The sequence below is a fragment of the Lemur catta genome, chromosome 21, assembly GCF_020740605.2.
Source record: "Lemur catta isolate mLemCat1 chromosome 21, mLemCat1.pri, whole genome shotgun sequence".
In the NCBI taxonomy this organism is placed as follows: Eukaryota; Metazoa; Chordata; class Mammalia; order Primates; family Lemuridae; genus Lemur; species Lemur catta.
Genome location: NC_059148.1, coordinates 27,017,965 through 27,045,025, shown reverse-complemented (window position 1 = coordinate 27,045,025; position 27,061 = coordinate 27,017,965). Strand labels below are relative to the sequence as shown.

General features: G+C 55.0%; 1 protein-coding gene across 2 annotated transcripts; it reads right to left on the bottom strand.

Annotated features, from left to right (window-relative positions):
* Positions 1-394: 394 nt before the first annotated feature.
* Positions 395-26,950, bottom strand: BCL7A (BAF chromatin remodeling complex subunit BCL7A). 2 transcript variants are annotated; one of them, XM_045534900.1, is made up of 6 exons: positions 26,636-26,943; positions 19,421-19,502; positions 15,863-15,959; positions 11,851-12,018; positions 6,697-6,818; positions 395-2,221 (listed from the first exon to the last, which is right to left on the bottom strand). In XM_045534900.1, the coding sequence occupies exons 1-6, from the start codon at positions 26,725-26,727 to the stop codon at positions 2,150-2,152; spliced, it is 633 nt and encodes a 210-aa protein (XP_045390856.1). In that variant the 5' UTR covers positions 26,728-26,943; the 3' UTR covers positions 395-2,149. The 2 variants fall into 2 exon arrangements, with proteins under 2 accessions (XP_045390856.1, XP_045390855.1); XM_045534899.1 differs by lacking the exon at positions 395-2,221 and adding an exon at positions 5,441-6,446 and having other exon boundaries at positions 26,636-26,950.
* Positions 26,951-27,061: the final 111 nt, after the last annotated feature.

Sequence of the window (27,061 nt, the reverse complement as noted above, 5' to 3'; positions counted from 1 at the left end):
ATCCTCAGCCGCGCCAACTCCCCCTGCCGCCCGGAGGCCGCCAAGAGGCGCGGTGGCCCTCCCGCGTCCCTGGGTGCGGGTGTCTCGCTCTCCTCCAGCTGTCTGGGTTGTAACCTCTTGTTTCCCAAAAAAGAAAAGGGCGGGGGTATCCAGATTCATCTTCCATCAAAGTGGAGTTTCCCTGCAAAGAAAACCGTTAACTCTACAGGGTCTGGCGGTGACCCCGCGGGGGGACGCGCTGAGAGAGACGCTTCTGGATGCTTCCGCGCCGACCGCAGGACACAGTTCTCCACAAAACTGACGGCCTGAGGGGCAAAACTGGTAAGTACAAGGATTTTTTTTTTTTTAAGACAGAAAACTTTCGGCATTGCTAACTTCAACATTAAGATTTTGCAAAGTTTTTTTTTTTTTTCCCTTATTTCAGGAGACATTTTGCATGAGGTATTTGAAATTCAGGAACATTTTGATTCTTCTTGAAGTGCAGGAAGTAGACAGGCTCCCTTTAAAAAAAGAAAAGGTAAGAGCCTCACCCTCAGAAACTCTTAGAAAATGGAATCTGGCAGACGCTTTCCATGGTGGTCAGGAGAAAGATCCACACGTCAAAGGTGGTACCTGAATATGCACCAGTTAGCCAAAAAAAAAAAAAACAAACAAAAAACACAACAAAACCCGCAACCCGCCCCCCCCATAACACACAACTCAAAGGGAGTTAGAACTCCAGTGCAGTAAAGAAAGCTCAGGAAAGGTTTAAGGTCTGAGGAGTCCGTATATTAAGAGCAAACCAGGCCTCAGAACCCAACGACTAGGCAGCTCGTCCAAGGGGCATCTGGGCTGAGTGACAGGACGTGGTCCCAGCATAGGCAGGGACGGAGGGCGAGTCCGTCTCCCCTTTCGGAAGGGTGTGCAAATCTTCCTAAGTCCTGGGCGCCTTGTTTCTGGCCTTCGAGGCCCAACCATCAAGGCCTGCCCCCCCGTGGGGACCGACGTAGCACGTTCCGGGAAGGAGACACGATCAGACTGTCAGCTCTGAGAGTCAGAACGTCACGCAGAAGCGAGTGGATTGTGACCGGCTGCAGGGCTGCCTCTCAGGGCATGGGCCAGGGTGCGGGGGAGGCAGAGGGAAGCAGGTTCCCGTGGATTTGAAATCCAAGCGACGTCCTATGAGAGAAAGTTCAGCACCAGCTACTGCTGCCGCCTGCTCCCAGCCTCCCCGGCCCGTTAGCGTCTTGGGGAGACAAGCCTTGCAGTCAGCCAGAGAAGCCTTTTCATCCTGGGAGGTCTGGAACAAACCGGGGGTGGGGGTGGGAGTAGGGGCAATAGAGTGGAAGTGCCAGAAAAATCTAAGGGCTTTGCATGTCCATCCGGGCCGCTGTGGGCTCGGGAACACCCAGCCTCAGAGGCCCCGAGGAAGTGAGGGCACATCGAGCGCCCGGTCTGGACCGAGGAGGCCAGCCCTTGGGGACCATGCCCCACACCTGCGACTCCTCGGGCCCTGGAGGCCGGTGCGGACCCCACCCAGGGCTCAAGGGGGGCCGGAGCCCCCTGCACCTGGAAATCAGGTGGGCCGAGGAGCACCCCGCTCCGCCCTGCCTGCCCCGATAAAGTCCTGGGGCACGGAGGAGAGAGGTGAGCACGGTGGCGGCTGCCGCCCTAATGAACCAAGAGGGCACTTTGCAAAGGAAGATGCAAAACAACCAGGAAACATGCCAGAGGTCACCTCAAGGGCACAAGGCACAAAAACAGAAAGCAGAAGGAATCGGTTGAACAGTGTGAAAAGCCCCGACGAAAAGCGAATTCCTGATCGGTACCACCCTCAAATAGCTTATATCGTTAAATAGAGAAGTGGAAAAAAACACAGCAGCAACACAAACGTGGTCTCGGCTTCCGAGATGTGTGCAGACGCTCCCGGGCTGCCGACCCGCCTCCCCAAGGACAGTCACACAAAGGTTCGAGTGTTTCGCCTCACAGCAGAGTTCTTCAGTGTCTGAGAAGTTACGTCGTTCTAGGTGTTCTTGGATTTGCACTTGGTAAACTTGAAACGTTAGTAGTTCTGTTCGCACCCAAGAGGAGTCGCTCGGGCAAAGTTGTTCTAGAATTAATTGCTGATGTACCTTCCATGAAACATGGACCGGAGAGTTTCACTTATTGTCTACATCTCTTCGGAGTTTTGTTGAGAGGCCTCCAGTTTCATCTTTTTAGAGGGCGGCACTCCTTCCAAATCCTTGGGGGAAGAAGGAAGAAAAGAGAAACCCAGTTAATAAGCCAGGGGAGCGATTTGGGCCGCACAGCCGAAGGGCAGCCTGGTGGTTCAGAGGAAGGCCCGTGCTCGGGCTTCAGGAGGTTCCCGAACCTAGGGAGACTGTCACACTCGGACTCCTCCTGAGCCCGTGGAGGCCTGTGTCGCCTGCCCCCGCCCAGCCCTGCCACAGGTGAACCATGCCCTCATCCAGGACCGTAGGCCACGCTCCCTTCACCCGCCCAGACGGTTGTCAGTCTTTCTGCCTGTGATGAACCGCTAGGGTGGTGATTTGTGCACAAGTTTCAGGTTCACCTCTCCAAGTTCCAAGGCCATCTGTCGAAGGCCCAGACTCGCATTGCCACATCAGAGACTAAGTGAGGCACACTCTCAGCCTTTCCTGAATGTACTTATGTATGTGACTCTGGGGGGGGGAGGGGGTCTATAGCTGTCACCAAATTCCCAAAAAGTCCCATGACCCCAAAAAAGGTTCAGCACCCACTCATTCACCTATCACCCAATCAACCCGGGCATCTCCAACCTAACCTGAGACCCAGTCCCGACTATAGCCACCCATCAGCCTGGGAGAAAACCCAGGCCCGGATGGCACCCAGCAGCCCCACCCCCGCCTGCACCCCCCACCTATTAGCAAGTCCCACCAAGCCCATCTCCTTGAGCCCACCCACCCCTCTGCACTGCCCAGCGCCCCGTCCACACCTGAGCCAACATCGCCTGTTCTGTTGTTTCAGTCACCCTGCTCCATCCTCTCATAGCACTTGGTGTGACTCTGTGACCTGTTTGTGTCTGCTCTATCCCAGCCCTGCCCGAGACCCCCTGCCCATCATTAGCCCCACGAGGGCAGGGAGGGACCCGGTGCAGCGCCCGGTCCGAGGCAGGTGCTCAGTGCTAAATGTTAACAGAGGCCCCCGGGCCTGGAGGAAGGACGTGGCGTGAGACTCGCAGAGAAGGTGACACGCGCTCCTTCTGGGGGACCCTGGGAGCAGGAACCACGGGCAGTCAGGAAGGCCTGGCTTTCTTCCCTCTCTCCCCTTTTGCCTTATTTAGAAAGGGACACGAGCTCGACACAGATGTAACAGGAGAAAGCAGGCCGCGGCGCCTTCTAGGGAAGGTGGGTCCCACGCAGGTGAAGGGCCTTTTGTTTTGTGGAGCACCTGGCCAAGGGGTGGCTGTGGGTGAGCTTGGGAGTGATGCCCGGGAGACAGAGAGGACAGTCTGACCTTCTCAGGGCCACCCAGCAGGGCAGGAGATGGGAGGAGGAAAGGGAGGAGAGAGAAGGGCAAGATGGACCGAGCACGGGGGAGGGCCAGAGGCATCTTCCTGACGCTGGGGCGTGGGCAGCATGAAGAGCATGTGTTTTCTTAAATGCCAGGGGTTTGCTTTGCTGGAATGCATCCTCCTCTTGCTCACACGCCTGACTCTGTAGGGCAGTGTGTGTGTCTGCGTGACCGGGAAAATGGCAGAAGAGGTCTAGGACCTCTGGAAGCAGGAGTGGAGGAAATAGGGGGACATGGGAATAGGAAACCCCTGGCCTTTTCAGACACCAGGGGAGGGCGCTGGCCGCTCTCCCAGGGTGTGGATCAAAGTGTCAAGCTGACCTTTATGCCACTGAGCTCAAGGGGCCGGGGGACCCCAGCCAATAACTTTGGTTCTGTTAGGTCATGTATGATTTCAAATCAAAAGCGTAGTTTATTGTATTTCAAACAAGAAGCAGTATAATTAATCAAAGTGTGCACCTAAACTATCGACACAGTTTTGCCCTCTTAATGGTAGCTTGCTTATGCCAGCAGCGAAGAATCCTGGAGAGCGAGTGGCGATGAAATTGTGAAAGGCATTTTCCACAGCTTGTTGAGAATTGAGTATTTTTCCTTGTAAGAAGTGGTCCAAACCCTGGAAGAAGTGGTAGTCAGTTGGCGCAAGGTCTGGTGAATATGGTGGATGACAGAGAGTTTCCGAGTCCAGCCTCTGTAGTTTGAGCAGCGTTGTTTGTGTAACATGTGGTCGAGTGTTGTCTTGCAAGAGGATTGGCCTGTCTCTATCAGCCAATCTCAGCTGCTTCATAGCGAGCATCCTCATCATTTCATCCACCTGGTTGCAGTACACATCCGCCGTAATGGATTGACCAGGTTTCATGAAGCTGTAGTGGATAATACCAGCACTGGACCACCAAACAGACACCATTAGCTTTTTTTTGATGAATATTCGGTTTTAGACTGTTTCAGCACTTGATCCAACCATCGTGCACAATGCTTGCAAGTGTCAAAAAGAATCCATTTTTCATCACACATAACAATATGGCGTAGAAATGGTTTGCTTTTATGTCATGACAGCAAAGAAAGGCAAGCTTCGAGACGATTTCTCTTCTGATGCTCGTTTAATTCATGCGGAACTCATCTACCTGCTTCTTTACCTTGCTGATTTGTTTCAAATGGTCCAATATTGTTAGAATAGTAACGTCAAACCTTGCGGCTAATTCATGTGTAGGTTGAAATGGATTCACTTCCACTACAGCTTTCAGCTCATCAGTATCCACCTTGGTCTCAGGTCACCCCCACATGGCTCATTTTCAAGATTAAAATCACCAGAACAGAACTTCTCAAACCATCGATGTACTGTGCGTTCATTAGCCACACCCTTCCCAAACACTTCGTTGATATTTTGAGCTGTCTGTGCCGTACTGGTTCCACGATGGAACTCATATTCAAAAATAAAACAAATTTTTCACTTATCCATGGTTTCACAAAAATTGCTCTAAAAAAAAATCTGAAAGATAATCACAAGCCAAAATGTGCCTTTGTAAGACTGAAGGCTGTACCTTCATGGTAAACATAAAACAAGTGTCAAAGTGAAATGTCAGCAATATCAACGGTCAAACTTAGTACTTAAGAAAATCGGGGCTGGGTGTGGTGGCTCACGCCTGTAATCCTAGCACTCTGGGAGGCCAAGGCGGGAGGATTGTTTGAGCTCAGGAGTTTGAGACCAGCCTGAGCAAGAGCGAGACCCCGTCTCTACTAAAAATAGAAAGAAATAATCTGGACAGCTAATATTATATACATAGAAAAAAATTAGCCAGGCATGGTGCCAGATGCCTATAGTCCCAGCTACTCAGGAGGCTGAGGCAAGATTGCTTAAGCCCAGAAGTTTGAGGTTGCTGTGAGCTAGGCTGACTCCATGGCACTCTAGCCTGGGCAACAGAGTGAGACTCTGTCTCAAAAAAAAAAAAAAAAAGAAAATCGGACATGTCATACTTATTTACTATACACACCAGGTTTGAATTTGTATTGTTTTTAACCAAATGGGCTCATGCTCTGCCTGCAGTTCTGCAACTTGCTTTTCTCAGTTCATGTTGCGAGAATATTTATGGTACCTGCAAGGTCCAGCCATGCTCTCCTGGGCAGCGCCACACTTGTCTGACACGCGACCTCGGGTTTATGTAACCAGCCCCCTTTGGAGCAGAGGCCGTGTCTACTTCCTGCCACGGCAAACGCACCTTCTGTCAATGTCCCCTTTGTGCCTGGGTGCTGGTGGGGGGCCCCGCGGGGTGAGTTCCCTGAGGATCAGAGGATTCTGAAGATTTTAAAGTCTGAGGGACACCTCTGGGGACGGCCTGTTTTCAGGCTCCGCCACGAGACCCACCGTGTCCTGCTGCCTCCCTTCGTTTTGCTGTGACCTCTTGTTGGTTTCCCTCGAGGCACCAGAAGACACTCAGCAGAGTGGGAACCATGTTATTAGTTGAGGTTTCGAGACCTCTGAGTCCCCACTCCTCTTATGGTGAGTCTGTAGGATTTGCAGCAATAGTGATGGCCGCGGCAAAGGACCCTTCTGCATCTTCTGCGCCTGGCTCCACGCTAGGCCACGTTCTCTCATATGATCCTCACTAGTGCCCTAAGACAGTTCTGTGACCCATTTGACAGCTGGAAAGACTGAGGCTCAGAGAAGTTAGCTGCCCAGCTACTAAGGGACAGAAGTGGGATTCCAACCAGGACTTGGCTCTGGGAGGTTTGCTCCTGACCACGGGCCACGGTGCAGGTGCACTGACTGATCCAGACCAGATCAGGACACACAGCTTCGACCCAGAAAGGGGCCCAGCCCCGGGGCTCAGGGTCAGCTGCGACATTCCAAAGCGTGAGCCACTTGCCTTCCCGGCCCTGGAGAATATTGGGTCGCTGAGACCAGGTGATGCTTCCGTGAACTGAATGGACAAAACGATGAAGCTGAGGGTGAGATTAAGGACCCTCCCTTGTCCTGTACTGAGGACAGGGACCCTGCATTTCATCTATCCCTGCGGAGCCCAGGGCAGATACGGGATGAGGCTCACAGATAAATGACAGTTCCACGTGTCCAGCAACAAAACGACAAAAACACCTTTCAGCATACCCCTGACAACCTAACAGGCTCCCAGCCGCCCGCCACCCTCCGCCCCCAGACCCGGATCGAGGTACCTGAGAGATTGCTGACGTCTCCGCGGCCAGACCCGAGTCTCCAGATGGCTGCCGCTCCACTTTCTCTGAACTGTTCATCGAGTGTTCCATCGAAGACTGTGAATTCTGCTCGTCAGAAGCGTCTGCGGGAACAGCAAGACGACAGAAGCTGTTTTCAGGCACGTGAAACGGAGCCAGATGGGCCAGATACTAAAAATACCCGCAGCTGGGAGCTTTGTGGTCGGGGGTCCTGGGGGGGGCTGCAGCGGGCTGGATGTGGGTGTTGGGGGGCCTGGGAGAAGCCTCTTATTTCTTAGTGACACTGTTCTAAGCAGCCAGGCCACACGCTTGCCCTGAGGTCCCCAGCCCTCTCCGGCACCCTGATTAGCTGCCACGTGCCTCAGCCTGCAGGATGCTGTGGGCGCGAGCTGCGTGCACGCGGCGCCCCCTGGTGGCCCCAGCGCGCCCAACAATCATGGCTGAAGGTCCCTCCCTCCCGCCAGCCAAGGTGGCTGTGTCCTCTCGCCTTCCAGAGCCTGCCTCCTCCTCCTGGGGAATGTCAGAGGTACCTGGCCCTTTGTAAACATTTCACTTAATAATATGGGTATTTTTCTGATTGTCAGAGCAATGACTGATCATTGCAGGAAAGAGAGGATACAGAAAAAAATAAAGTCACCTGTCACTCACGCTACCCAGAGACCCTCCCCTAATGTTTTAGAGATTTTACTTCCCATCTTTCCAGGTTTTTCCTCCTACATGCATATAATTTTCCCCCTCCCCAAACAGGCATCAGCAGTGTTTGGGAAGAATTTTTCACGTCTTTAACAATTCTCTAACGGCCGGGCGCGGTGGCTCACGCCTATAATCCTAGCACTCTGGGAGGCCGAGGCGGGCGGGGATTGTTTGAGCTCAGGAGTTCGAGACCAGCCTGAGCAAGAGCGAGACCACATCTCTACTAAAAATAGAAAGAAATTATCTGGACAACTAAAAATATATAGAAAAAATTAGCTGGGCATGGTGGCGCATGCCTTGTAGTCCCAGCTGCTTGGGAGGCTGAGGCAGGAGGATTGCTTGAGCCCAGGAGTTTGAGGTTGCTGTGAGCTAGGCTGATGCCACGGCACTCTACCTCGGGTGACAGAGTGAGACTCTGTCTCAAAAAAAGAAAAAAAATAGAAATTAAAAAAAAAAAATTCTCTAAGTACTGGAGCTCACGAGAAGGCGGCACTGCAGCCCCGGGCCATGGGTAGACCTAGCAGACCCAGGCATCCGGGCGATTCTCAGGCCTCGGCCTCCCTGCTGCTTCACCCCAGCTTCCTCCAGCAGAAGGAGGGTAGAGGCTGGAGGCGGGGGAGGGGGTGGCAGCAGCTCTACCTAGAGCTTACCGGGCACAGAGCCGCAGACTCATGAAAAGAGCAGCAAAATCCCACCAGGGCCCCAACACTGTTACCCTGATTTTTAAAAAGCCCACTCAGCTAATCCTGAAGAATGCTGGAGCAACCGAGGCTCGCTTGCCGGGGCTTCTGAGGCAGAGAAATAACAAAGGGGAGGAAAAAAATCAACCAAGCAACACGGGGCCAAGAGGAAGGGCTGCGACAGGCTGGGGCAGAGGACCCGGGGGCTCCTTCTGGGGGCTGAGCAAGCGTGCGGGGCTGTTGGTAGCAAACGCCTGTTACTCGTCAGGCCGGGAGAACCGATCCCCGCGCAGGCGTCACGGCCGGGCTCTGCGCTGGGCTCTCTCGTGCCGCGGGGTGGGGGTCAGGTGCCCACAGCCCGGGGTGTGGAGGACACAGGGTTTGCAGATGGATCTGGGTTCCAGCACGGCCCACCCCGCCTCTGCCAGACGAGGGGCTCTCAGCCTCAGACGCCCCCTCTGTAGAAACCAGGTGGACAACAGCCACCCTGTGGAGTAGCCGTGAGGATTAAATGGAACGACAGGACAGACACCCGAGCAGCACAGCCGCCCCAGGCGGGAGTAACTGAGGGAGAATCCAGGGCGTGAGGAGCCAAACTCCCCAGAAACCTGAAATTTCTTTGATGCTTTTAGTTTTACCTTTAAAATCCATGGTTAATGGCCACACCTCAAAAAGTTAAACACACAGTGATCCCAGGACCCAGCAATGCCCCGCTTAGGTGTGTACCCCACAAAACTGAAAACTGGGACTCAAACTGCTATCTGTACTCGAATGTTCCCGGCAGCGCTATTTGCGGCAGCCCAAATGTGAACGGAAAGATGAGCAGACACACGCGCACGGGAGCGCGATCCAGCCAGAAAACAGGGTGAGCCACTGACACACGCCACGGAGGGACCTTGAAACCACGACGCTGAGGGAGGAAGCCGGACACAAAAGGCCGCGTGTTGGAGGACTCCACGCACACGAAACATCCAGAACAGGCAAATCCACAGAGACGGAAAGTAGATTAGTGGTCTCCAGGGAATGCGCGAAGGAGAAATGGGGAGTGACCGCTAGTGGGTACGTGGTTTCTCTTTGGGGTGATAGGAATGTTCTGGAACTAGACAGAAGTGGTGGTTGCACAACCTTCTGAGTATACTAAATGCCAGTGAATTGTTGTTCACTTAAAAGTTGTTAATTTTATGTGAATTTCATCTCAACAAAGAAGATAAAAAATCCATGTTGGTGTTATAGTCTATTTCATAACATATATTTGTTTTAACATAAACATTTAAAATTTTCATTGACCTAAAAAATTTGCCACACCTGTGGCTTTGCATCTGACCACAGTTCCTCTTCTGCTGGGCACCGCGGGCTCTTAGGAGTGGAGCCGGAGGTGGGCGCCCCAGTTGTAGGCTTAGAAATCACGCAGGCGGCCGATCGCCCGGAGACTCATGCTGACCCTTGCCGGGTGGAGATGCCCCGGCAGAGGCCTCCCCCGAGAGCCAGGCCGGGAGCTCGGTGGGAACCGGCCTGGGAGCTCACAGAGTGTTCAAGGGCTCGGGCAGCAGCTGATTCTGAGTGCAGTGGTGCTGGAATTCACCCAGGGGAAATTATTTTCCTGGGGACTAAATTTAGTCCAGGGAGCTTGGACATTATGTCATTCCCTGAACTCACTCGGCAGTAAACAAGTTCAAAGCAAGGTCAACAGCTGGTGGCCGACCTGCCCTGTCCTAGCAGGCAGTGTGCACCCACCTGGGAAGGCCATGTGGGTGTGTCCTTGTGCCCCCCTCCAGAGAGCTCGACAAGCCCCTGGCAATAGGCAGGTGGGTACTATCTGAGCAGCACTTGGGCAGCTGTGTGGGCCCAGGGGTCTGGGGTGGCCCACCTGGGTGCCAGCACTTCAGCTTTTGGTGGTGGCGGCAAGGAGGGGTGGGTAGAAGTTAGCGAAATGTGGCAGTTATGGGAGCATGAGCCTAAAATACAATTCCTGTAGCTGAGTTCTAACCGGCCTTTATAGCAAAGGAGATGCAGACCCCAAACATGGGAGAAACAAGGCCACGGCCAGAAGGAAACCAGGATGGGAAAGAAGCCAGAACGTGGCTGCAGACGTGGCCCACACCAGCCCCCAGCACCCCCAGAATCGCTCCCCTGGCTCCCCAGACCCTTCCTACGCACCAGGTTCCAGGCCAAGTGTCCACAAAATAACCTTGGCAGTGGTCCCCCCACCAAGGACGGGAAGGACACTTGCCTTGTCTGTGTCCTAGTATCTGTAGAGACCCTGTGTCTACCAAAAAAAAAAAAAAAATAGAAAAGTTAGCTGGGCATGGTGGTGTGCACCTGTAGTCCCAGCTACTCAGGAGGCTGAGGCAAGAGGATCGCTTGAGCCCAGGAGTTTGAAGTTGCAATGAGCTGTGATGACACCATTGCACTCTAGCACAGGCAAGAGAGCAAGACCCTGTCTCGATAAAAAAAAAAAAATCTTAATTTTCCCTTTAAATCTACAATAGGAAAAACAGTCATCATGGGGGAATACGTGGCACTGGGCCGGGCACGGTGGCTCACGCCTGTGATCCCAGCACTCTGGGAGGCCAAGGCAGGAGGATCGCTATAGGTCAGGAGTTCGAGACCAGCCTGAACAAGAGCAAGACCTCATCTCTACTAAAAACAGAAAAAATTAGCCAGGGGTGGTGGCATGCACCTGTAGTCCCAGCTACTCAGGAGGCTGAGGCAGGAGGATGGCTTGAGCCCAAGAGTTGGAGGTTGCAGTGAGCTATGATGATACCACTGTACTCTACCCTGGGCAACAGACCAAGACCCTGTCTCAAAAAAAAAAAAAAAAAAAAGAAAAGAAAAGAAAAACAACAAACACACATGGCAACTGCCCTTTGGCCTTGGTGCTGGAGTGACAATAGGGAGTGGTGGGGAGTGCGGTAACTGGTGACTACAGGCCATCCCACCCTCCCTGGAAGAAAGCCACTTCTCTGCTCTAACTGGTTGCTGCCTTGTGGAAAAGCAGGCCTACTACTGCCAAATCTGATTTTTCAAAAAATGTCGGAAATCAACCCTATTTATTTATTTATTTTTAATCTGTTGTAGAGACAGGGTCTTGCTATGTTGCCCAGGCTGGTCTTAAGTTCCTGGCCTCAAGCTATCCTCTCGCCTTGGCCTCCATCTCCCCGGTCCGACCACCATCCTCTCCCACCTGGACAAGTGCAGCAGCCCCTCCCTGGTCCCCCCATTGTCGGTGGTCAATCCTTCATATCACGTCACCCAAACCCCAACGGCTCCTATCTCACTCATCATAAAAACGTGGGTCGGGTGGTAGCCTTAGGAGCTCCCCGTGCCAGAGGCTCTGCTTCCTCTCTGACTCCACCGTATCTTCCAGTCCCTCATGCACACTCCTCCAACCACGGCGAGTACACACCTGCCACAGGGCCTTTGCATGGCCCGCAACGCTCTTCTCCAGATACACACTGGCTTACTCCTTGCCTAGTTAAGCCTCATCTGTGCTAACGCCAGCTTCTCAGCGAGGCCTTCCCTGACCACCCTAAAACTGTGACATCCCCCGTTGTTCGGCAAGACTCCCCATTTCCCCTTCCCACTGTCTAATTCTCCACCACACTTGGCTTCCAAAGAATAGATTGTCTGACTTTTTAATCACCCTGCAAGACCATGTGCTCCAGGTGTTACCTTTCATGGCAGGGCCTCCTTAAACACCTGTCCCCCGAGTGCTGAAGGCCGGGTGGAGGCCCCTGGGAGCCCAGCCCCAGAGGGCACGTACCTTCAGCCCCAGGGTGGCCCTTCCCATCGGCCTGGGCATCATCTGCCTTGGCTTCGGTGCCGTCACCTGGCACAGCCGCGCTGGGCTCGGGAGCAGGGCTCGAGTTGCTGCTGTTCTCCTGCTTGATGGGGGAGGCGTCGGCTATGGAGCTTTGGTTGCTGTTATCGTCTGTGCAGGGAGAAGAGACCCAGAGGGTGAGATCCTGCAGCTGCCGAGGACAGGCAGGTTGGGGTGGCTCGGCTTCCCTGTGCCCCAGCGCCTGCAGCCCCACAGGACACTCTCCCAGGAAAGGGTCTGGGTACTCCCTCCTCCACTCCCTCCTCCGGAGCGACCCACACCACCCAGGGCCACCCTGCACGGCCTGACCTCCCCCACTCCTCATTCATGGAGAAGGAGCCCGTGTTTGGAGGCAGCCAGCTAGAGACGGTGGCCTAACACGTTTAAACTCTTTGGGGGACATCTGGGTGGGGAAACCAGCCATCGTGTGCATCTGGCTGTGAGGCCACACGGAGGACAGCACGGCAGGGTCCGGGGGCATTACTGCCAAATGCCTCATCCGACTTCACCGAGCCCTAGCTTCCGCTTGGTATGAAACAAAAGGGAGAGAACAAGACAGCGGCAGAAGGTGGGACGTTCCAAAGGACACTTGGTCTGATCTCTTCAAGTTAATATCATTTTTATTAAAAAGAAAAAAAAAAAAAGAAAAAAGGAGGGGGGAGAAATAGGGAAGGTTACCACGGAGTAAAAGAAAGCTCAGAGACCCGACAACTACATATGAAGTATGGAAATGATCCGGATCCTGTTTTGAACGTGCCAGCTGTAACGTTTTGGAACAAACTGGGAGATTTGAATACGGTCTGGATTTTAAAAGCTATTAAGGAATTGCTAATTGTGTTAGAAGTCACAATGGTACGGTGGGCATAGAGAAATGGTATTTTTTAGCAATGCACGCCGAAATGTTTAGATATAGACTTAAATGTCACGATGCAGAGAAATTTACTTTAAAATGCTCCAGCACAGGTTGCACACAACTGTCAGAACTCCCTGAACTTTACACTCGAGAGCTGCGAATATTTTTAATGTAAATTAGACTTCAATTTAAAAAGCTTAACACATTAAAAAAACAGACGGGGAATACGGCATCGTGTTCACGAGAACCAAGTCATGGGGTACACATTCGTCTCACTACTCTTCTCTACAGTGAAATGTCTCACGATGAAAAGAGGGAATCGTCCATCGGCCAGTGGCATTCAGGCTTGGGCTGGGCAGAGGTGGGGGGCCCGGGGGCCCCTCTCCTTGCCTTGTACCCGCTTCTAGGGCACGAAGAGTCAGTTTAAACTGCAGATGCCCAAGTGGAGATTTCAAAAATACCACCACACTCTGGCACTGCCTTTCTAGGCCACGCTGCACCTGGGACCGAGCCATTTTTGCACAATGAAAGACACCCTGACAGGCCCAGGCACCAGCTACACGCCAGGCACTGGGCAGGAGCATTTACGATCACCTCGTTTAATCCTCCCGACGACCTACCAGAAAGGTGCCGCTACCACCTTCACTGGGGCAGCAGAGCCGTGTGCTCAGGCTGCCGGCCCAGCCCCCAGCCCTTCCCCCGCTCCACCTGCCTGGGAAGCACCAGGCAGTGGGGCAGCCCCAAATGGGTAAATTGGATCTTATTTTAAGCATACTCTGGGGTGCTCATTACACAAAAGCATCCTCCTGTGAATTCTGGAACTTTAGGGGGGGAAAAAAAAAAGGATGTACACTCTCCCGATTTATCCTTCCGGAAAATCCAAACTTCTTTTCCATGCCAACCGTACGTGTGCAAGCAGCTCGACTCCCAGGCTCCAGCCTGAGGCTGTGTTAATTAATGACAATAAGCACTAATGTTTAACGAGTTAGCGGTCTGAGGCTATGCTGGTGACCTGGTAACAGGCTGACCCTGACACTTGGGCTAACACCAGCTGCATCTTGTAGACTAAAAGGCCAAATGTGTGCACCCTCTCCCGTCACCTCCTGCTGAGCCCATCCTCCCACCTGAAGCCTTCCAGAAAACTCTTCCCCTGCCCTGCGCGTCTCCACAGCCCGCAGCGTAGTGTGGTTTGGGGCGCATGTGTACGAAAATGGAAATGATACCGAGAAGGTGAACAGGGCTCCCGTGTCCAGGGACCTGGTTTGTCAGGCATCCTAGATTTTTCTAGATCATGTGTCCAGGCATAAACCTGCACTCGGCCTTTGAAGGACTGGGTGATGGTCTCATCAATGTCAGCTGTTAACATGCCACAGCTTTTAAAGGATCAGCTTGACTGGACGCAGTCGGCACGACCAGCCCTATTCTACAGATAAAACCAAACAAACCCGAAGGCCAGCGGCCACGTAAGCAGCCCAAGATCGCACGGCCGGGGGAGGTCCTGGGAGAGTTAGGACTTGAACCCAGGAGGGATCCTGACCTCTCTTCACCTGTAATTCTGTGAGTATGATCCAACCGAAATCCAGAGCCGGGCCTGGGGTCTCCTCGGTCCCCACAGAGGAAGGGGAGCTAAGCAGGGTAGGGAGACTGGTCACATCCCAGCTCACATATCTATTTCAGAAAATCAAACGTATCCCAACTACGATCCTACGGCCAGCTGAGGGGGGCTCTCTTGACACATCAACCAGCAGCCAAGCTCCCACGGCGCTTCCCCAGCATTGGAAACTCCAGCAAACCAACATTCCTTTTTCTGATCTCCTTATTTCGTTACTTAGCTGATTCTGCCTCATTGTACCGAAGGCTCGGGATGGTCACAAGCACAAAGACCTGGGAATTGGCATCGAGAGATGGAAAAAGGCAGGAGTTGCAAGCTCCTGTCCCACCAGGCCAGGCAGGTGACAAAATGAGGTGGTGGAGCCAGGTGGGCCTGGAGAGGGCCACATGCCTCCCCCCGCTTAAGGGACACCGCTCGAGGGAGCACCCGCTCCGGGGAGCCAGACTGCATTTCTCAGAGGACGCCAGTAATGCAGATTTCCTGATTCATAAATATCGGAAGCTCACTCAATTTTTTAAAAAACTTCAGGTTTGAGTCTCTGAGGTGGTTTTCCCTGGAGGGGCAGGGACGGGGACCAGGAGGCCGTCGGGAGGAGCACAGGGATTGTCTGGGAACGCTCTGTGTCCGACCTGGGTGGGCCAGACGGGTAGGTGCGGTTTGGGAACATTTCATGGGGCCCCACACTTAGGATTTGCGCTTCTCCTCTCAGCTAAAAAGGTAAAAACAGAACCAAACAACAGCAACGGGAAACAATGGCAGACAGTGACAGCACCGTCACGGATTTGACGGCTGGGACACTGGTTACAACTTCCGTTTGCTTTTTGGTGTTTTGTTGTTGTTCTTAAAAGACAGGGTCTCACTACATGGCCCAGGCTGGAGTGCAGGGGTCATGGCACACTACAGCCTTGGACCCCTGAGCTCAGTCGATGCTCCTAACTCAGCCCCCTAAGTAGCCAGGACTACAGGCGTGTGCCGCAGCATCTGGCTGCATTACAACTTTTGAAATAAGACAGCAAAGGAAATTGGGCTGTGGATGTGGAAAGGCTGTTCCCATGGTCCTAGGGTGATTAACATGAAGTCAGAAATCTGGTTTGGAGCTTCCCAGCAGCCAATGCAAAATGGGAAACAGAAAACATAGCCATTTATATAATTTATATCTCCCTGGAAGGGAAAAAGAAACGTACACCTCCCAAAATCTTCCTGGGCACACATGGGGCCGAGGGAAACATCTCTGGTGAGGTTTTTGTCACTGGGTGAAGGCAGGGTCTTATTTTTACGTTTCGGGTTTACTTTATACTTCTTGGCTTGGTGCGCTGGGAAAAGAAACTTCCTCCCCTGCTTCTCCTTGGCACCGAGGCCTCCTGGTCCTGCCCAGCCCTCCTACCCCTTGCCTGGAATGTGAACAAACCTGCTGAGAAACAAAACACAATTAAGCGCATCACCAAGGCCCAGGGACCCGAAGGAGAGGCCGCAGACCGGGGGACGCTCACCATGCATGTCCATCATCCCCGGGGAGGAGCTGTTCTCCGGAGTGGTCACCTCCGAGCCGCACTTCTCATCTTTGCCTTTTTTCTTATTCTTGTTTTTCTGGAGGGGAAAATGGAGCAGAGACCAAGTCACCAAATCACATGTGTGCACGCTCACTCGGGCCCCTGGGGAGCGGTATGAATATTTTATTCCATCAAATCCGCTGGGAGCCCCCAAGCTCCTGGAGGGTTCTCCTTGGCCAGCATTTGAACGTGTTCCACAAGCGGCTGCACTCAGGGCCTTGCCCACTTTGGAATCAAAGAGCCCCGCGGCCGGGAGGATTCTGAGGCTGGCCCACCTCTGGCACGCTGGGAAATGAACCCGCCTGTCTGCAGGGCAGGCCCTGGCAGCACGCAAACACCCTGGCTGGCAGCAATTGCCTCCTCCTCCCGGGAGAGTATCTGGGGAAAAGGTCCCCATCGGCCCAGAGCAGGTACAAAGTGATGCCAGGTGAACCTGGCAAAGACAGAGGTCACTCAGTTCCACTAGCTTCGGGCCCCCTGGGGCTGCCTTTCTCAAAGCTTAGTAAGCCGACTTCCAGCACAAAAACACAGGGGGAGCTAAGGAGGGAAAACCCGGGGAGGAAGGAGGGGTGAGGGGGCTGCTGTGAGCCGTTCCAATTTTTACAATTGGAATAGAATCAGTTAGAAACAATCTAACTGTGTCCATTGGTTAAGAGACTCATTAAATAAATTATGACACATTCATCCAACGAAATCCAATGCAACAATTACAGAGAATAAAGCAGCTCTTCATGTACTAATATGGAGCAATCTGCAAAAATATTCACGTACTAAAATATTTCAATATCGCCACGATGTACAAAAGAAAGGTGCAAGACATGCAAATGCCACCATTAGTGGGAAGCAAAGGACACACAAGTGTGTTTTTGCACACGTGTCTGTGAGCCCAGGCTCCCTCTGGAAGGATAAACAAAAACTAGTAATACGAGTTGCCTCCGAGGAAGAGAACTGGGCTGGGTGGGGGTACGTGTGGGGACGAGACAGATGTATAAAAAGACACACAGTAACAGAGCAACATCTGAAGAACACACACAAATCTACAGACGGAACACAGACTGGTTGTCACCAGGGCAGAAGAGCAGGGAAGGGGGAGTAACTGCTAACAGGTACAAGTCTTCTTTTTCGGGTGATGACAATGTTCTGGAATTACAGTGGTGATGGCTGCACATCTACGAATAAACTAACACAGACTCGCACACTTTAAAAGAGTGAATTTTACGGTACATGAATCATCTTAATTAAAAAACCGGTTTTTAAAGTGACATCTGAATTTTGTACCATGTTTTACTTATTTGAAAGGATGAAATTGTCAAGAGTTCTAAAATAAAAAATTGGTGCAACCATATAGTCATTGAGTGTTAAAAACAATAAAAAGCTATCCCTGCCCCACAATGCAGATCCTCAGCCCCCACCCTCTAGAGATTCTGATTCAGCTGCCCGGGATGGGGCCCAGGAATCTGCATTTATCAAGCTGCTCAGCCAGGCCGGCACCGCTGCCCTGGGGGGGGGGATGGGGTATCCCACATCATGGCTCAGAGACGAAAGGAGAATTAGCACCGTGCTAAGTGTTCTCCGTGGTGATATACTGCCTTTGCTCTGTTGCAGAAACCCCGCGAGCTGGATATTACTGCTCCGTCACACAAAAGAGGGAATTAAGGCCCAGCAAGGTGGGGTGACCGCCCAGCATCACAGGTCACTCGGGGCTGGTGTGTCCAGCTCCAATCCAATGCCCTTTGCCCAGCCTGGAGCTGCCCTGTCCTTCCTGACGGCCCATATATAACGCTTTCTCCTTGATCATATTCCATTTGGCACATCCCTAATGTCTGTTTCATGCTATTCTATAATTATCTTCCCCCAACGAGATTAGAAATTCCTTGAGAGCAGGGACCACGTCTTCTCAAATGCAACCGGCGTTTCTACAACACCTAATGATGTGCAAGGCACAGACATGGGCCGGGGCCAGGCCAGCCTTCGAGGAGCCCGGCGGCGCTGCTCTTCCTCTGGGGAGGCGGAGACAGACCCGGTCTCCATCCCTCTGGGGAAGGCAGCCCCGGTGGAGCCCCAGCCAGAACCAGAAGGGACAACAAATGCCTAAGTTCTCAGCCCAGCACCAACCTGCCCAGGGCCGAGCATGTGACCACAGTGTCAAGAACTGGCTGAGACCAGGCGCAGTGGCTCAGGCCTGTAATCCCAGCACTCTGGGAAGCTGAGGAGGGAGGATTGCTTGAGGTCAGGAGTTCAAGGCCAGCCTGAGCAAGAGCGAGACCCCGTCTCTACAAAAAATAGAAAAATTAGCCGGGCGCAGGGCTGCCTGCCTGTAGTCTCAGCTACCCGGGAGGCTGAGACAGAAGGATCGCTTAGAGCCCAGAAGTTTGAGGTTACAGTGAGCTATGATGACACCACTGCACTCACTCCACCACCCAGGGAGACAAAGTGAGACCCTGTTTCAAAAAAAAAAAAGAATGGGGCTGAAGCTGAGCCCTGCCTAGAGACCCAGGTAAGGAAAGACAGCGGAGGGAGGCTTAGCCTGTCTCACGGAAGAAGCTGGACCCGCTGCAGCCTCTCAAAGCTCACCAGTCCTGACCACATCACTCCCAGGAGTGACTGGAGCCACGCGCGTTAGTCTGAGCCAGCAGGGAAGGCAGTCGGGCAGGAGAGCAGCTCAGGCAAAGCCCGTAGGCGGGACCGTTCTGGGTTTTGACCAGAGATGAGAACAGCCGACCCTGGAGCAGCAAAGCTGGAGAACCGGGCGCTGGGGGCAGCTACAGGCCATCCAGCCCTCCCCAGGCAGCGCAGCCCCTTGAGTGCTCCCCAGGGGTGGCAGCCAGGATGGCTCCGCCCCTCCTAGAACCCTCCGGGAGCCCCTGCCTGGGAAAATGACAGGCTCTCTCATTGCTGGGGCCACCTGCCACCAGCAGCCCCAGCCACCAGAAGGGTCTCCAAGAACAGAGAGAACATGCACTTTGGAGTCAGACAGACATGAGCTGGATTCACGGCTCGACGACAGCTGTGTGACTCTAGGGAAGTGACTTCACCTCTCTGAGCCCGTGTTGTCACTTGTACAGACGAGAGTTTTTAAAAAGATCAACTCCACCGATCGAGTGTGAGAAGTAAATGAGAGGATGCATGTGAAGCATTAGCCCGGGGCCCAGCAGACGGCCAGGTGCTCAGGAGCAGAGTTGCACCACGGGCACCACCATTCCTGCCCCCAACTGTGCTGCCCGGGGACGGCGCGTGGGGGGGGGGGGACAGGGGGCTCTCAGCCCAGAAGACACAACTTGCAGGGACACTCCCCAGCTCTCTGAGGGGTGGGCTCTGGAGAGGGATGGGGACAGATCCAGCAGCCTCTCCAGGCCTAAGCTGGATCCTTCTGTTTCCCAGGGGGCCTTAGCCCCAGGGACCCATGGGGGTGGGTGACAGCAGGCAGTCCCCTATCACCATGGTGGGAGGGGCATGGACAGATGTCCCCAGCCCAGGGCACCAGCCCCGCATACTCACATCGTCAACCTTTGGCTCTGTCACAGGGACCCACTTGTAGATTCGTAGGGATGTGTCACCAACAGTCACCCACTTCTTCTCCCTGTGGAGGACAAGGAAGCGCCCATTACCAGGGGGTTATGGGGCAGGACCCCGCTCATCTCCACGGGGGCATGGGCCACGCTCCCTCGGGGCAGAGGCCAAGCTCCGGATCACACAGATGTGGGCTTGAGGCCCGGCTCTGCCCTCACTAGCTGGCCCTAGGCAAGTTGCACCGCCAGTCGAGCCTCAGTTTCCTCACCTGTTATACCACACGGGACCACTGACTATTCTGGGCTGTTGCTGGAAAGAAATGCTTGGTAAGGGTGAGGGCAGGGGAGGGTGGGGGCTGCCACTGTTAGGAGGATCTCTGTGGATGACGGAAGCCAGGCCGCGGTTCCCCCTGTGTCACTGCCAACGCCACAGGGCCGGCAGACTGGGCCACCCGTGCCCCTCTGGGCGGCAGAGAGGGCTTCGGGCCAGTGGGGCATTTCCCTTGCAGGGAGCAGGGGTCTTTACCAAGGACACGCCCGGGGCTCCTCCTGCCCCTGGTGACACTTCTGGGGGCAGGGAAGGGAGGCAGGGCAGACACGGGGGGCCGCCCCTGCCCTGCTGGCGAACGCCCCTCGGAGTGGCCAAGGGAAGCTGCAGAGCAGCGGCCTCGGCCCAAAAGGTCGCCCGGCCTGGACCTGTGGCAGCAGCCAGGCCAGGAGGGTGCCCATACCGCTCGGTTCAGGGCTCCTGGTGGCCCGTCTGCACAGCCGCCGCGGCCGCATTCCAGGCCCCAGCTGCGAGAGGCAGGCCTGCAGACCAGGAGGAGAAGCGGAGATGGCCTTTCACTCGAGGTAGTAATTACCGCACTGGCCGCCACCGCCCCGCTCCGGGCCATCACGGTTTTTAGATTATCGCTACAGCCACCCGCCTTCTGCCCTTGACCCCTGCAGTCAGACGGACTGAGTCCCTTCCAGCCCCATACACCTAGCGGCCACACTCAGGGGACTGGGGCTCTGCCACCCAGGCGGATGTATGAGGTCACCAAGCGGCCGCTGACCGCCCAGTGAGGAGACTGGCGGCTCAGAGGGACCCACACTGGGCTGGTGGGGCCAGACGTACACCTGGCGCCAGGTGGCATGTTACAGGTCCCCCACCTCGTCACCATGGGGACTTCTGGGAGCCCAAGCACACTCAAAACCAGACAGCCGAAACCACAGACACCTCTGCCTCCAAAACGCTGCCGGCTAGGGTCCTTCACGTTCCCCAGAGGACAGGGCCCGGCTTTTCTTATTGTACTAATGACTGTTTCTAGTGCCTTCTATGTGCCAAGTACTGTGAATACTTGCTCTAATCTTTACATAACCTAGTGGCAGGAAGTGTCAACTTTTCCATTGGACAAAGAAACTGAGGCATGGGGAGGCGAACTTCTGCACTATTAGAAGCAGCCCCTCTGGCCCTGCCCCTTTTAGCCCAGAAAGAACAAACGAGGCCGGGTGCAGTGGCTCACACTTGTAATCCTACCACTTTGGGAGGCCAAGGCGGGAGGCCTGCTTGAAGCCAGGAGGTTGAGATCAGCCTGAGCAAGAGTGAGACCGCGTCTCTACAAAAAATAGAAAATTTAGCCAGGTGTGGTGGAGCAAGCCTGTAGTCCCAGCTACCCAGGAGGCTGAGGCAGGAGGATCTCTTGAGCCCAGGAGTTTCAGGCTGCAGTGAGCTATGATGATGCCACTGTACTCTAGCCCAGGCTATAGAGTGAGACTCTGTCTCAAAAAAAAGAAAAAAAGAATGAAGGAAAGGCAGGTAACTAAGTCGCCACCTGCCTGTCTCTCTCCTGTTGGAAGAATGGACAAGCCACAGTGCCAATCTTTCACCTCCTCCTCCATTACTAATAATCAGAAGGTGCCTGGAAGGGACAGGGCATTCCCAGGAACAACTTTAGTGACAAACAGAGCAAGCATCATAATAGCCATTGTGCACCACGGCCTTACTACATGCCAGGCTTCCCGCCAAGCACTGTATTTACACACCCTCTCGGAGATTCCCAACAGGCTACAAGAGAGGGACAGTTGTCACTCCATTTTATAAAAATGAAAAAACATGGGGCCCAGAGAGGTTATACCACTAGCTGTGGTCACACAGATTGTAGGTGGCAGAACAAGGATTTGGCGCAGGCTCAGATCCCTGAGCCCACCTTGTGCTATTCTGTTGCCCATGAAAACTAAGAACCCATTCTGGGGAGCACGTGGGTAACGGGAGCTGGAGGAAGCATGACAAATTGCTAGAATCCCACGCAAATGGCCAAAGCCACTCAATACACACGAGCCCTCGCCTGGCTTCCTTGGCCTGGGCCCCAGTAAATCAATACATTCAAGGTTTGATAGTGTTAAAAAAAAAAGAAAAAGAGTAATTGACTTGCAATACACAGGACACCTTTCAGGGCAGAAAGTGTGCCAGAGACCTGGGCTCTGCCGGCATGAACGAGCCAAGATGAAGGTCTGAAGTTGCAGCTGCTTCCCTGGGAGGCTCCAGGCCACGGGAGGCCACAAGCTGAACGCAGCCAGGTTCTCATGCTTTCCTTTGCCCCAGCTGGAGACCCCTTCCCAAGTCCCCAAGTCACCCCAGAGATCAGAAATTGTTCAAATTGTTCTTCAGCTGCATTTCTAGGTGCAGTTATCGAGGGGGCTTCAGGACAGGGGTGAGAACGTTAAGACCCCACCATGGGAGCTGGACCTCAGACCTCGGCTCAGCCAGCAGCCACCCAGGGTGAGGGGGCCCCCGGAACTCAGGGAAGTCACTGGGCCAGCACCGGGGAGCACAAAATGGGATTTCACAGACACACCAGATAGGCGTATGGGCTCAAGGGAGCAGATGAGATTTCCCACAACTGCCTCCCCAAACCCATCACCCCAGAACACACAGCACCCCCATGAGGGTTTTAAGCTTCACCCATAACCTTATATCTGGGGTGGCAAACAGCTGGCCAACAGGCGTGTTTCGTTTGGCCTGCACAGTTCTGTTCTTTTAAAAATTTGAATCTACTGCCACATTTTCTTTTTTCTCTTTCTTTCTTTATTTTTATTTTTTTTTTTTTTGAGAAAGGGTCTCACTCTGTCACCCAGGCTAGAGGCAATGGCATCATCACAGCTCACAGCAACCTCAAACTCCAGGGCTCAAGTGATCCCCCTGCCTCAGGCTACCCAGTAGCTGGGGCTACAGGCACACGCCACCACATCTGGCTAATGTAAAACTTTTTTCATAGACATCGGGTCTTACTATGTTGCCCAGGCTGGTCTCAAACTCTCGGCCTCAAGCAATCCTCCTGCCTTGGCCTCGAAAAGTGCTAGGATGGATTACAGGCGTGAGCCACTGCACCTAGCCTCTACTGCCAAACTTAAATAAGACTCCTCATGAAAATCCAGATTTTTGGCTACTCTTGAAAACATGATCTGGGGCCACATGCCCTGAGGAGCGACTGCTTGCTCCAGAAGGGCTCCCTGGCTCCCTCTCATCCCCCAATTTTCGCCACCTGTAGGCACCAGGGCTAGAACTCACCATGACCACCAGGCTGCACCCAACCTTGCCGTGAAGCTGCCCCTGGGCGTACCCTGAGCCCTCCTGCCTTGATGGCCCCTCGTAGTCAGCCTGGCTTCAATACCTCTCTTTTTCCACCAGACTTGGGCTCCTGGGACGAAAGGACAAAATGAGGTCCCTGATGTAAGAATATAGCTCCAAATGCTCCTCCCCAGCACGGACTCCTACATAAACTACAAGCACCTATCCCAGATTCTCCAGGCCAAGGACAATTTCCAATGTTTTCCTGGGTCCAGGTCCAAGGAGATCATCTTGGGGTCGCTCAGCGCCCAAGAGGACTCTGCCAACATCCCAAGAGAGTCACTTTGTATTTACTCCCTGGGACTAGTCCCTGAAACCTCAGGCAGCCGGGCCTACGGCCGGCCTCATCCTAACCAGGCCCAGGTCCAGCTATGCACCTGGCAGGAAGGTACCTGTGATGAAACCCCCAGAGGAGGGAAGGTGAGGCCTCAGGCTCAAACCTCCACCTCTCCCAGGGCTGGGGGGGGGGTCCCCCAGCCTCTCAGTCCCCACAGCAAGCCACCGGGGGAACCCTCAGGCCAAGTGCCACAGGGTCCCAGGCCTAAGCTTACTTGGCAGCTCAAGTCTCTGTCTCCCAACCAACGGCTCCCCCTTCCTTTTCTCTTCTCCATCCATGCTGGGCTTCTCTAAGCCTGGCCCAGTTTCCCAAAAGAGGCCCACCATTTTGTTTTCCCTTCGGCCATCTTCTGGCTTCCTCACTCCGCCAGCCTGCCTTGCTGGGACACCAGACAGAAAGGACAGGAGAAATCACCTGGTGGCTGCAGACAGGGAGGCCACAGCTAGCTGCTGGCTTTTTCCAGGGATGGGGGTGCAGGGGGGTATTGTGAGGGGCTACAGGGGCACAGGAGAACACCACCCTAGGCTTATGGGACTAACAGTTACACCAGACATCCCAGCTCTCCTCTGCATAAAATGCAGGAAGCCCAGTTAAATTTGAATTTCAAATAAATGAATTTTTTTTTAGCATAAGTATGTCCCAAATAGTACCTGGGACATACTTACACTAAAAAGCATTTATTATTTTAAAAAATGTCGTTGTTTGTCTGAAATTCAAATTTAACTCAGCGTGCTGTATTTTAATTTGCTAAATCCGGCAACCCCCTGTCCTAGCCGGTGGTGAACCGCATGGTTGGTGGCTACACGGTTAATAAACAACCCAAAGCCTCAAGGGCTGACTGGAAGACCCATTCTGTGGGTACAGCCATGGCAGGCTTCTTGGAGGCATGGATGGTCCCGTGGCTCGCCATGGCTTTTCGCTGAGAAGGGGGAAAAAAAAAAAGAAAAGAAAAAGAAAAAAACAAGAAACCAAAAAAAAAAAAAAAAAATCACAGAGCCAAGTTTCTACAAAGTCCACCTTACAATATTTGGCGAGCACTCCCGTGCACAGGGTGAGGTGTTTTTGGAGGCATGACCTTACTCATCCTCAACAGCTCTGAGAGAGGAGGAAGCAGCACAGAGCCTCTTGTTGCCATGGTTAGAGAAGTTACATGGTTTGCCCAAGGTCACAGCAAGGAAGTGGACTGGAAGCTCAACCAAGAGATCCCAAAGCCTGAGGTCTTTAGAGGACATGATGTGTCAAATGCGCAGAGGGGCAGAGACACATCCCCCACCCCAACTACAGGCTCCCCCAGTGGGCCCGGCCGCGGAAGGCCTCCAGGCTGGCTGCTCTGGCTGCTCTGGCTGCTAGGGGCCCGCAGGGCAGAAAGCCCCATCTCTCCATCTGCCCTCCCTGCAGAGCAGCTGGCCGCCCTGCGGGAGCAGCTGTCAGGGTGCAAGAGCCTCTGCCCAGCTGGGAACCCGGGGCAGGAGGCCCCACCACGCCTCCCTGAGCAGAGAAAGGCAGCTTGCTGGGGCCCCTTTCTAACCTACCGTCGGTGACAGAAGGGACCCAGGCACAGACACCAGCTCTTTCTTTGCACAGGGGCTGAGGCAGGGAGGGGGCCAACTCCAGCCTTCCCACTGGCAATCCCACAGGAGAGGGGCTGCGGGTTGCTTTCCAGAGTGTGTTTTGGCCTGCAGCAGTTTCTGCCATTTTTAAATGGCTCCGGTCAGGCACTGGGCGCCCTGCGCTCCAGGGGAGCTCCCGAGGCACCACCGACTTGGATCTCAACTTTGGAAAGCCTCCCCTTCTCACGGTTCTGAAAATTCTTTGTCCCACTGGAGCCAAACCCAGCCCACGGCCGGGCATCCAACCATCAGACAGCCCTTTCCATAGGAGGCCCGGGAGCACGTGGACTTTATTGATTTTCCTCTTGCCTTTTTTGTTGGGTTTGACTCTGAAAGGACAGCTAACTTGTGACACAGCCAGACCGGAGGCTCGCCCCCAGTGGTTTTAGAGACCCAGGCGTTACTCAAGAAATGACACCTCCCCAAACATAAACATACCCTGCCCCGGGGCCTGCCCAGTTTCCGGGCTTTAAATCAGGGGTCAGGACGAGCCCGCGGGCGCTGACACTCGGGGACAACGTCGCGGCTGCTCCTCTGTCTCCCGGACCCCAGTGAAGCCGTGGGAAAAAAAATAATAAAGTTGAAATCAGGGCGCTGGGAGTTTTCAACAAGTCTGACCCAACCGGGCGATCTGCTCGCGCCTCGGGCCTGGCCCTGGGTCCGTTTCCGCGGCGGCCCCCGGCGAGGCCGTGGAAATGTTCGATCGTGTTAATTACAACAAGGCCACGCCGGACAGGAGCTAATTTGAGCTTGAAAAACACGCACGGCCGACAGCGAAGCTCCTTTCTCCGTGCAGAGAACAAAAACAAGGGCTCTCTCCGCAAAACAAACACGGGCTCCCGGTTTGGAAAGGCAGACGCGGCCCAGGACCGGTTTCTGGCCAAAATCATCGGCCCGCCCGGCCCCCGCGGCCCGGGGCGCCCGGCGGCGCGGGGTGGGACGTGGGCGGCCCGCGCCCCTTCCTCCCCGCGCTCGCCCCCATCTTTCTTCCTCGCCGAGAGCCCTCGCTCCAGGCAGCCCAAAGCGCTAAATTTAAACGGCTCGCGCTCTGCAAACTCCGCAGACTCGAGGACGCCGGGCTGGGAGGCGGGGAGCGGCGGGCGGCGGGGCAGGCGCGGGGAGGCCGGCGCGGGCCGGGGCGCGGGGCCGGCGCTGCGCCGCCCGGGGCGCGCGGGGAGGCGGCGGCGGCGGCGGCGGCCCGCTCGGTGCCTGCACAATGGAGCTCGCGCTCTCCCCGCCGCCGCCGGCACTGCGGCCCCGGCGCGCGGGAAGCCGCTTTCATGTGACTTGCACAGAACGAAATGGCTTCTGGGGCCGGCCCCGAGCCCCCCTCCCGGGAGCCGGGCGCCGCGGCGGGGGCTGCCCGCCGCTCCAGCCGCCCGGCCCGGGCGCCCGCCGCCTCCGGGCCGCCGTCGCCGCCGCGCCAGGTGGGCGACAGGCGCGAGCGCACCTGGACAGCGGCCGCGGCCCCCGCCTGGCGCAGGTGACCCGGCTCGCGCGCGCCGCCCGCCCGCCCTCGCCAACTCCGGGCCCCGCGGCCGGGCCGGGCCGGGCGCTGCGCCCCGCGGCTTTTTGTACCCGCTCCCGGGCTCGGGGCGGCCGCGGCGCCGAGCCGCGAGCGAGCGAGCAGGCGCGTCCGCTTACCATTTGCGCACTTTCTCGATAGCCGCCATGACCCTCTTGATATCATCTTTGGCCCGGCTCCTGGTCTCGGCTCGAACCGACCTGCCCGACATGGTTCCGGCGGGGACAGAGAGGCTGGGGAGCGCGCCCGCCGGGTCCTGCTCGCGCTCCGCGGCGGCCACACTCGCGCCCGCCGCCCGCTCACTCACTCACACACAGACACACACACACACGCACTCACACACGCACTCACACACACACACACAAAGCCTGTGCCGCCGCGCGCCGGGCCCAGTGCGCAAGCGCCGGGCGGCAGCTGCACCGAGCAGGGGGAGCAGCGCCGCCGCCGCCGCCGCCAGCAGTGCGGCCTCCGGGCGCCGCCGCCGCCGGCCAGCGCCCCCGAGCCCCCTGCCCCCGGGACGCGCCCGGACCCCTCCCGGGCAGGCG